The 12,064-nt window shown below is 44.0% G+C and overlaps 1 protein-coding gene across 3 annotated transcripts in view; it reads right to left on the bottom strand.

Moving 5' to 3' along the window:
- The window catches only part of KDM1A (lysine demethylase 1A), a 1,206,177-nt gene that overhangs the window by 173,708 nt on the left and 1,020,405 nt on the right, over positions 1–12,064 (bottom strand). For all 3 annotated transcript variants that reach the window (XM_078682705.1, XM_078682704.1, XM_078682706.1), the window contains exon 17: positions 2,861–2,988. In XM_078682705.1, the coding sequence (XP_078538831.1) occupies positions 2,861–2,988 (128 nt within the window). The remainder of the gene's footprint in view (positions 1–2,860; positions 2,989–12,064) is intronic.

The following is a 12,064-nucleotide window of genomic DNA, read 5'->3' on the forward strand; positions in this document are numbered from 1 at the left end:
TCACACACATCACCCAGTATGCTAGTTATAGGCCAAACCACTTTTACCACCATACACTCCAATGGGCACCCAGGAATCTGTTAGAAAGCAGAACATGTCCCTGCCTCTCTAAGGATAAGAGCTATATAAATGATGCCATCTAACCACCCAGAAAGTGCTTTAGGCCTGACGAGGGTTATGGCAAGAGCTCTATAAATACAAATGCAATACTATGTATAGCATAAATAGGTGTGTATACATGTATTAACATATGTGTACATATATGTATATGTTTAGATGCATCTATACCTGTAAAAACGAATATATTGATTATTATATATATATATATTTATTTTAAATATTCCACCTCTACCTTTCCCTCCTGAAACATCCCAAACCTTTTGGACTACAGTGAACTCCCAAACATTCTTTCACAACTTTTCTCTATTCCTATCCAATTCATCCAACTAACAGGTGCTCAAATGTGTGTGCAGTGTCTAGCTGCTTGGATACAAAGGTCTGTGTGTGGGAATGCTGGGAGGCGTGTGACAACTACTCAACCTTTGCCTGATGCCTACTGTGGGAATGTAGAGTGGTGTGAAAGCATGCGAGTTTGGGGAAGGGAGAGGGTCTGTTCCGGAAAGCAAGTGCTCTGTCGGTGATAGTTAGCCGGCACCCCCTGATAGAACAGGTTGGGGAGTTCGGGGCATAGAGGAGGGTCTGATCTGCAAAGTCTGTGCTCTGCAGCCGAGAACGGGCTGGCATACACTACAGGCCAGGGTGTTTGCTGTGGGGATGTGGAGGGGTGGCAGAGCACAGTTTTGAAGAATGAGGGGCCTGGAGGGAAAGGGGGGAGGGGTGCTCAGGAAAGCCAGTGTCCTGCAGGTGAGAACGGAATAGCACACACTGCAGGCCCGGGTGTTTGCTTTGGTGGTGTGGAGAGGTGGGATTGTACAGGCTTGGAGGGAAGGGGAGGGCCTGCTCTGGAAAGCAGTGCTCTGCGTGCGAGAGTGGGCCGGCACCCCCTGCAGGCCCGGGTGTTTGCCGATGGAATCAGCTGGTCCGGCTGGGAGGGAGGTTTGGCGCTCTGACAGCCGGGCTCAGGAAAGCCAGTGTTTTGCAGGTGAGAACCAGGGCAGGACTGGGAACCAAAACCGGCCCTGGCAAAGTGCTCGGCCAGTCCCCTGGGGTGTTGGGGGTGTGGCTGAGATGTTTGCCAGGGCCGGTCTTGGCAGATTTTGTTACAGGGGCCGATATTGCAACTATGCTTCAAAGCAGCCCTGTCACAAAAAGGCCCCCAGGGACCTAAAATCAGCCCCCACCCCGGCGGCCCACAGGGGAAACGCCCGGTGCCCGCTACAGCCAGTCCGGCCCTGGGGAGAACCGGCTGGCACACACTGCAGGCCCGGGTGTTTGCTGTGGGGATGTGGAGAGGTGGGATTGCACAGGCTCGGAGGGAAGATGAGGGACTGCTCTGGAAAGCAGTGCTGTGAAGGCGAAAGTGGGCCGGCGCCCCCTGCAGGCCCGAGTGTTTGTGCTGTGGGGTTGTGGAGATGTGGGAGAGCACAGATGTGAAGTGTGAGGGGCCTGGAGGAAAGAGTGTGAGGGGCAGCTCAGGGAAGCCCTTGTCCTGCAGACGAGAATGGGCTGGCACAGCCTGCTGGCCCGGGTTTTTGCTGTGGGGATGCGGTGATACAGTGCGGTACATACATTTTAACTCCTCCCAGAGGAAACTGCGCTCCCAGGCTGCCCCCTCTTTCCCGCAATTTATCAGCGGAAGCTGAGGTTTACCGCACCATTGCCAAAGTTGCGCAAATAAGAAGCAGACAACAGTTTACAGGAAAGCATAGGCCATGACGACAAGGAAGACAACATCAAAACACACTGCTCCATTCAACGACCATGAATAGGGAATCTCGAGTCTTACTTTAAATGCATTTTTATTTACACTCCTCAGCTTTAAAATGGAACCCCCTTTTAGTTTTTTCATTAGAGTAGTATCCAACTACTTATACTAACAGAGACGATTTTTGTATTTAAGGCCACACCCATGCACCAGCGAATGAACCTGTGCGGTGGCGTTAGGAGTAGCAAGGCACCAGAAGTGGTTCCAAGGGAGCTGAGAATCTATTTATGCATTTTCACCGCAGGTCTCTCAGACCATAAACCAAAGCACTACTCCGTAAGGCACTATTTCAAAAAGGAGACACCCCATGACCCACAATGAGATGCAGTAAAATCGCCATACACCACAAACAGGCCTGTAGCTGGTAAATTATTCCTTTGCTTGATTTTGGAAAGTAACAGCACGTGATTTACAAAAGCAATATTGTTCATCTCTGTAAACTCAAATCCCATATTTGCTTATATTGGGTCTAAAATTAGGAGCGAGTAATAACGGTTGAAACAGGCAGCAGTTATAAAGATAGGTATATGGGTGGCAATATACAAGCAGCATTGGCAGCGCGGCTGTAAAAGTAACGCGGCCGTGAAAATACTGGCTCACTGAGAACAGCAAAGCGGCCGTGAAAGTGATCGCAATCGTGATCAAGCGCAGCGAGCGATGCGCTTAATGAGCATGACAAGGAAAGCCATATGCGCCTCTGCTTGTAAGCACGCGCCCGCGAACATGCACGTAAGATGTAGGCCGGCCATGGTAGCATTTTAAGCCCTTACTAAAAGTCTCGCCAGAACAGCGCATGCGCTCGGTCAGGCGAGACCTAAAAAATGGTACCTTTAGGCACTGGATTGCTGCATCTTATGGTATTAATGGCGGCTGTACCCCCTCACCAGAAGACAGTTTTCTAAACACCTATGTTAAACTATGTGTTAGGGAATGATAAATATATGTATAAATGAATAAAGACAATTCTCAACATACCTGAGGAACAGCACTACTTCCGAATATTCCTTTTAGGATTGCAAGACATCGTCCAACAATGACATCATCACTAATATTTTCCATGATCCCAGCTGCCTCTCCTGCTACCAATGCCAAAAGTATTGGAGCTGGTAAAAGAAAAGAAAAAGCCATGAGAAGGATAAAGTTGACTTTATGGTAAATTGTTTACTCTTTGGCCTTATTCTTTTGACTATTATCAATGTATGGGCCTTGTTGCCAGTGATTTGTGTAACCAGACACTGCTTTAAAAGTTGTTAATACAGAGCTGTGCATGATGGTACAGGACACACACCCTCCCCACCTGGTTCCAGTGTTCAGAAAAAAACAGAGGTAACTAGTGTATCTTTTTTGTCTGAGAAGTCGGAGCATGATGATAAAGCAAAAGAGCCCACAGGCTAAGAGTAATGGGGTCACTTAAAAGTAACTACCATATTGTTAAGTCCTTGCTCTTTACTCTTGTTAAAGTTTTGCTAGATTCCACAGCATTGTGAATGAGAAAGGCAGGAGATGGCAGTAACTGGTGCCTAGGCTAGTGGAAATTCTGGGCCAAAATAAGCATCGCCATGGGTAAATGCATGACTTAATTCAACAGGCACTATATAGCCTTTGTAACCTCTTGCCAGTCTTGCGCAATTAAATACTGATCACTACGCCTAGTCCTAGATCTATTGACGTAGCATAGCTAAGTGTACCTGTGCAGTATCTCTTTGGTTGAGGAAGCAATGTGTTGTGGAAATATTATGTTTGTTCACATTTATAAATAATACAATACAATTACCAGGAGATTATCTAGTTTCACAGTGCTGGGTACGGGCAAGAGAGGAAAGAAGAAAAGAAAAAAGGGTAACGGGGAGAGAAAGAAATTTGTAAAATCTTGAAACAGAGAAGAATATTTTCTAGAGTGGAGGACCATTTAAATGGAATAGCCAAACAAGTTATTTACCTTCTGTAATGCCTTAACTGGTAGAGACTATCTAGCTGCAGATTCTTCACCTTAGATGAATGACCAGGCGTCAGACTGGATCCGGACATTTTTGGTGAGCAGCAGCCTGCTTGACAGTAGGCGGTGTTGTTCGCCTCCATGTGGCGTCATCAGAAGTGACGTGCGCTGTGCCTATATAGGGACTACCCCAGCGTGCTGACATCAGTTTCTTTCTGCAACATTCCACGCCAGAAGCATGGAGCCACGAAGAACACTTAAAACTTCTGCTTTAAGCTTGGGCCCTTAAAAGGAAAGCACCCCTTCACTCTGAAATCCGTTCGCAGAGCAGGGAGGATGGATGCGTTGGCAAAGAATCAGCAGCTAGATCGAGTTTCTACCAGATAAAGAGCTACTGAGCATAAGTAACTTGTTCATCTGAAAGAGATTTCTAGCGGTAGATTCTTAATCTTAGAATAGACACCGAAGCAATAACTCACTGGAGGTGAGGTTGTGACACGGATTAGACTAGAAAGTTCTGTAGGACTCGATGGTCAAAATTACCATCTCGTCAGACCTGGCTGTCCATGCAGTAGTGTTTTGTAAATGTGTGCAGGAAAGCCGACGTTGCTGCCAGACAGATATGCTGGACAGGAACTCTGCAAGCTAAAGTTGTGATCGCAGCCTTGGCTCTGGTGGAATGAGCTTGCAAACCCTCAGAAGTTTGATTTTTGACCAACACACAGCAGATTTTAATGCAGGGCATTATCCATCATGAGATGGTAAGTTTCTGTGCTGCCTTTTCTTTTTTAGCTACAGCATACCCAACAAAGACTTCATCAACCACCCAGAACTTTCTTGTGTGGTCAAGGTAGAATGACAGCACTCTTTTTGGGTCCAGCCGACGGAGTCTCTCCTCATCTTAGGAGGGGGAGTCACAGCATAAAAGGTAGGGAGGGTGATGGACTGGCCTACATGAAAGGGAGTTACCAACTTCAGTAGGAAGGATGCCCAGAGACAACATCCAGGGATAGTCACCACATACAGTGTAGGAAAACTATGCCTTGATTGGCTACAGAAATCCACACTTCCTGAAATTAAAAAAGCGTTTACTTGCGAGACTTCTTACTCGGACCTCGCAAACGACAAAAACATTTCATATACGCCGGTATATATTCTGCTTACAATGAAGCTTGGAAAATAACGTAAATGGAAACTGCAGAAAAAATACGAGAAATTGATCGTATTAATTTGGAGAAAGCTCTCTCTATAGTGGACAATGGGTTAATGACTGTCCTCCAGAATTTATTCTTTGGACAGCATTGTATCATCTGCGATTGATATAATAGAACAGGATTTCCTAATGTTACAACATGGCCAGTCTCAATTGCGTTCTATAATGCTACTAGGCTGGACGTTGCAAAATCTCCGTTCAGGCTATGTGCCATGGCGTCTAATCAATACCACGTCATTGTTTACTGTCTTTAACCTTACAGATAAACAAATCTCTTTGGCACAAAGAGGGCAGACTATACGGTGCTGAGCATTAAAAAACGGGATAGATTACCATTAACAGTTTCTGAGAAACCTGTCGTTGAATGGATAATACACGGCACAATCATGATACCAGTGACGATTTTCCAATTTCAGTATTGTCTACAGCATATACCAGTGGGCCTGTATGAAAGGTTGGGTAAAGGATACATTAAGTCAACCTGGTCTTTACCATACACACACAAATGTTGGAGTGGGGGAAAGGAAGTATTTCTTAGTACAAAAAATTGTAAAAACTCACTAAGCGGTACACTTTTATGTGAAGGTATTAACCTACATGGAGCCTGCAAAGGTATTTTAAATAATTTTCTTGCTACATGCACCGTACTCCAGCGGCCGTGATAGAACCAATTTTTAGGCTGCTTTCCAATGGGAGCTATGTTATGCTCAACGATCACAGCTGTTGTGGCATGTTGCCAGGAAAAGCCTATCTGGTTAGTGTGTCGGCCAGGGTCACTTGTTGGATGCAAGTATTGTATCCAAAGAGTACTACAGACAGGGAGACGGCGTTATGGCCTTCACTGAATATCTCTTCTATACGAATTGATACTTTAAGCAGAATGAAAGCCATTCTTTTACAACAAACTGTGCCACAGACCTCGTCTAGAGAAACGTATGATCTGCAGGTTGCAAGGACTTCTGCAGAGATACATGCATTATTATCAACTAACTGCCCATTACATTTCATAAAAATATTAGGTGAAATCTTAAACATGGCTGATACCAGTGGCATCGCACATGTATTTAAGACGATCTTTTCGGGACTGTAAACACCATTCGAAGCAGTCCTCGGCATTTTTCCAAATTTCGTGCACTCTGTGTTCGGCGGTCTGCCTCTTATTTTGGGACTCGTAGCAGGAATTCTATTTTTATTTCTCCTGCTCCGATGTGGCAAGTCCAGTCACTAGCGATACCCAGACTACCATGGAACAAGCTCTCCTAGCCATGCGGTATCCGGACACAATTACACAGATTCTCAGCTTGGCTCGTTTAAGAGATCTGTATACCACTTGGTTCCTTTCATTCAGACCAATCTGGCAAGATTGCATCTTACCTGTTGTACGATGCCTGCTTTGCGGAGAAGAATGCGTGTTAGACATCTGTCGTACACTTCCATCAGCACTGCCAACGGATGTTAACGCCTTGCTAGGTCCGGTAACGACTCATGCATCGTGTTGCCCCCAACGACTGCCAATCCTGATGACGGCATTCATTGAGATCTGTTTAAAATCTTAATTATAGCATTCAATGGCATTGGCCCGATTTACCTCATCAAACGGTTTCCACATTACAGTCCCGTAAGGACTTTAAGATCCTCAAGTTAGAATCTAATCAAGCCGTTAAAATTCAAACTTAAGACTAAAGGAGGCAAGTCTTTGTCTTTCTTATCTGGTAAAGCGTGGAATTCTATCCCTAACCATCTTAGAACTCTAACTCAGGAAAACCAATTCAGAAAACAACTCAAAACGTGGATCTTTTCGCTTTCTGATGATTATGCAATCTCCCTCATATAGCTTCCTGTTTGACTTTATTGCACACTGTTTAGTCAGCGCCAGGATGCTCCTTTCGGAGCGATTGTTTGCGCTTTAGAAATATACAAAAATATACAAAATATACAAATATAGATCTCACCAGTAAATCCAGCTATTGGTGAGGTACGTGGAACAACAGGCACACAGGTACCATCTACATCTAACATTGCTAATGCGACTGACGCTGACGGCGATGTTTCACATCTAAGCACATTTGATCTACTTGATGAAGTAGTTCCACTTTCACCAACTGTGGTAGATGTTTTCTTTGCCAGCTTAGATGATTTGATGTTTTCTCCCGACACCGAGAATATCTTTTGAAAGTGCACACAGCGTTACATGAACTCTGAAATTCGGCCTTCGTTTTTTTTAAAACAAACCCTCTAACTTGGGAACTCTATGTTTCTACAATCTACATTTGAAAACTTTTTCTCTTCATCACAGAATAGGCAGACCCTTTTCACTTGGCACAAAGTAATCTGCTTGAAGTAGAACTATTCTTAGAGAACAAGAAATTCATTTGATACTTCCTATAGACAAATATTTGGCATTATCTCATGAAAACACTGTCTATATATTATGCTATGGAATGGTCTCAACTTTTTTCTTCTGTAAATTTAGAGCCATTTCATAACTGTCATTTCATGTTTCATTTAGATAGCATTTTTTAATGACAGCCATTGCTTGTAAAATGCGTACAAGACAAATACTCATGTATGAGTATAAACCATGTTTAATGCATTTCGTGTATTTTGGGTGGGATTATAACCACATGCTTTAGTTATGTTTTCTATGCTTATAGATTTAGTAATATTAGACATAATACGTGGAGCGGGTGTTGTATAGCGTTTTAGGACCCAAGTATAATTTTCCCGTTTCATGCCCTTATATAGGTATACAATATTGTATCCTTATATAGGCATAGAAATCATAACCATATTAAGACATAGCTCAAGTAGTCCTAATACGGCTTGGCTACTTCCACTAGTTCCGAAAATCTACAACGATTTCTTGGAAATCGCCTTCAGCAGTCAGGGACTTCCCCCTGCATGAATATTGATTTATCCAAGAACTCATGGAGTTTTCAGAGAATTAAGTCTCTAATGACGTTATTATGTCCAATCTTACGTCAGACTCGGCACCTTCAAGGTATAAATATGCCCACACTTGTCCAAACAAACACACGGTGGTTTAGAGCAGTTCGACTATCTACTTGCCCGACGCGCCTTACTGCAGCAAGTGCCTAAGGAAGCCGACCCTCCAGCTGACGTACTGAGACGCTGAACTTTCTCCTGCCGAGAAATCCAGCTCCAGTGTTTCCAGGCTACCCTTGCGGGTTGCTGGGAAGTCAAGTCCTGAGAGAGAGATACCAGACCTCCTACATTCTAAAACCAAGGTACGGAGCTGATTAGACCCTAAGAGAATTCTTGCAATAGATTCTTGGCAAAGAATACTAAAACTAGGTTACACCTTACTTATTTCTTCCCTTGTACTAGACCTAGGTTAGGTACACCAGGGTAGGCGTATTTTAGAAGCACCAGTTGAGTACTTTTAGTCATTAATTATCACTGTATGTATTTTATGCATTTTAGGTATTTTATGGCTAAAGAAACCATATCATGCTTTTACAATATTATTTTATAATACTCTTCGTACTGTACGCTTTGTAGTTTACCGCAAGTATTACAATTGCAGCAGTTCATTTCTTATGCTTGAGAAAGAAGACTGTTCAATAAATATTTTATTGAAAACGCCCGCCACTTTTTTTCTCTGCACTTCTGGTGAAACGAAGCATGCACGATTGACTGAGTAAAATAACTATCTATTGTTTCCGCGACTCTGGAGATATATTTCTTATTCTTGGGAAACAAAGTTGTCATCTTTTGACAGGTTGTCAGAAACTATTCCCTTCTTGTTTATTCAAGAAAGTTTCTAGTGACCTCTGAGCTAGCTGGCACACACACAATTAAGTTTAGTGCATTCGGTAGAGACCTAGCCCTACGTCTAAACTACAGGATACACTATTCCAATGCGCAGAGCCTATTGGGAATATAGGAACTACACTACACTACCCTCGACCCAGTTTGCCTGGGTAGAGGGTAAGGTACGGAGGTTGAGATGACAGAGCTTGTAGCTCATGGGCACTTCCAGTAGATGTAATTGCCACTAGGAAGGCTAAGTTGAGGTCCCACTGTGGCACAATGAACAGAACTGGCGGAACACATGTTGACGACCTTTGAGAAACCTATTTACAATAGGGGATTTGAACAGGGATGGCTGATGGGACACCATGGACATGCCGATATGGCAGACAGATAACCTTTCAATGTGCCCAAAGCAGTGCCCTGCTGGGATAGGGTCAGAATAAACAAAAGAACCTGGGAAAGATGTGCAGATAGGGGATCAATATGTTTATCTGTACAATGTGCCACAAACTTGCTCCAACGGCAGGCATATATCATCTTGGTGGAGGGTCGACTGGCTGCCAAAATTACACTGCAAACATCGGGGTGGAGGTGGCGGTGATGGAGGGGGGGTTGAAAACTGTCAACTGTCGCTACTTAATTTACATTCATGAAGACGAAGTGTCTTCAGGTTTGGGAGCAGAATCATGCCCTAGATCGGTAACAGCGATTTTAGTGACCACTTCCCACAAGAGTTGAATATTCCAACAGGAGCCTGTCAAATCCCAAAAAACAGCAACTCCATCTTGCTAAGAAGAATAAGGTGCAACTCCAATAATATAGACACAATAGCAGCTGACGCCCAAACTCTATACAACCAAGGGCAAGTCAACTCAACCCATCCAATAGAAAGTGGCAAATATTTGTCAAAACTCTAGGAGACAAATACTCACAGTGCAACTGCCAGAAACAAGGGAAATCGGCAACCGCTCCAAATTATGTACAAAACAGTCCTGTCTCTAAAAAACTAAAACTAACTATAAATCAAACTTTTAAGCAACTACGTAAAATACCCAAACAATCGGAAATTGTAATGTACACCCCGCGAGATAAGGGCCTCATTAAAACGAAGGAGATGGAAGAAGAAAAGAGCAAAAGACGATGAACTTTGGGCGAAACTTAAGTTCGATGCAAACCAGAAAAACAGTGCTAACTTCTGGCAAACGGTCAACCGTTTGCTGCATCCCAATCACCAAGGCATTACTTCCAACATCATCGAATTCACCTGGGTAGACTACTTATCTAAACATTTCAACGACCAAGTACCAGAAACATCCATTCCCGAAGGCCTCCCGAGCCATGCGGTCACAAAAAACACCTTTAGGAAGGAAAGAAACCAAAAGCCCCAATATGACGTGGGTACAGAACCATCGAACCAACCACAGCCTGAGTTAGCTTCTGCATTAAGCCATAACTGCCCAATACATCTAGAAGATGTGTAAAAAACAACCCTGAACGAAGATATACGTAAACAAATCTTTAGAGGCAGACGAGCAGGTGCACCAGGACCGAATGACATACCTCCGTTGCTATACAAACAGGACCCTGACTTCTGGAGCTATGCACTAGTCCCAGTAATAGTGCACGCCATAAGATCAACTGAAGTCCCAGAGTCATGGCGAGGCTCTATCATCAGTCCCATATTCAAGCAAGGGGCGCGATCCGTGCCAAACAACTATCGCCTAATAGCCTTGATTGACACTGAGGCCAAATACTATGCAGGTATTTTACTTAAAGATCTGGTCGCCTGGTCCACAAAAAATAGCATTATACCAACGACCCAAACGGGTTTTCGTCAAGGGCAAGGAACCATAACTTACATTATGGCCTTAACCATGCTCATGGATGCCGCGAAGCAAGGCAAACAACCCTTGTATCTTTGCTTCATTGACTATTCAGCGGCCTTTGACCACGTAGATCGATTTAAACTCTGGTCAAAGCTCAAAGAATGGGGGATACCGTTAATCCTCCTAGACCAACTTGTACAGCTGCACACCGACACATGTGTCAGAATTAAACTAGGCGCTGGAAGGCATCTCTCGAAAAAAATGACAACAAGAAAGGGCTTAAAGCAAGGATGCGTCCTGGCCCCTAAACTCTTTAGCCTCTTCCTGGCGGACTTGCCGGCAGAACTGGATGCCTGCTCCTCACACTCCCCGAAGCTAGGCATCATGGTACTGACAAACTTAGTTTATGCCGACGACCTGGTGCTAATTAGCAGAAACACCGATTGGACTTCAGCACCTGTTAGATGCCACCCATAAATTCTCTCATAGGAACGCATTAAAAATAAATTTAAAAAAATCAAAAGATATGAGTGTAAACTACCATAAGAAGTCAAATCTCAGCTGGTACATGGAAGGCAAATGCATGGACCAAGTAACTTCCTACAAGTATTTGGGCGTACTTTTAGATGAAAACAATTCTTTTAAAAAACAGCTTGAAGCCTTACGAAGGAAGGGAGTAATGACCTGCTTGGCATTAAAGCCCCTGAAGAAACTGCTGCTGGATTTAACTTTAGACCCCCTTTTAAAAGTCCTACAAGCAAAACGACAGCCAGTCATCACCTAAGGGAGTGAATCCATGACAGGCCGAGATGCTGCCACTCTTGACAGCATAATCTCTACCTCCAATCGGGCGATATTCCAGCTCCCAAAAGACGTCTCACCAACTCAAATAAGGCTGGAATTCGGAATCCAGAAACAGGAAATAGAAAGGCAGGGAGCTTTCTTAAAGAGTAGGCACAAAATTAGAGGTAGGGAGACAGGGTCCTTGAACAATCACCTTTGGCTAGAGCTGTCCCGCACAGGAAAATTGCCAGCTACCGTCTACCTTCAGAACTCCCTGCAGTCCCTCGGTCTGGCAGACGCTTGGAATGCTTCAATAAGCCATCCGGTCTTCAAAAAAATAGTAACAAAATCTACTAAGATCATATCAGCTATCGAGGACAAGAAATCGGTATCCAAGAGAGCTCACGGCTGGATCGTGCTTAACAACTATGAAGTTCTAAAACCTCAGCCCTACCTCAAGGTTGGAACTAAGCTGGCGACCAAAGAAAAATTTAAGTCTACGGCTGGGTGTCGGCCCGATCAACCCATTTATGTCACCGTGGGAAAGAAGAGGGGCCTTTCACTCCTGCCGTTTGTGTGCGAATGACACTTTAACTTTGATTCATATTATATGCATATGCAAGAAGCCAGATGACATACGGAAA

This window comes from Lissotriton helveticus, chromosome 3_1 (assembly GCF_964261635.1).
Source record: "Lissotriton helveticus chromosome 3_1, aLisHel1.1, whole genome shotgun sequence".
Lineage (NCBI taxonomy): Eukaryota > Metazoa > Chordata > Amphibia > Caudata > Salamandridae > Lissotriton > Lissotriton helveticus.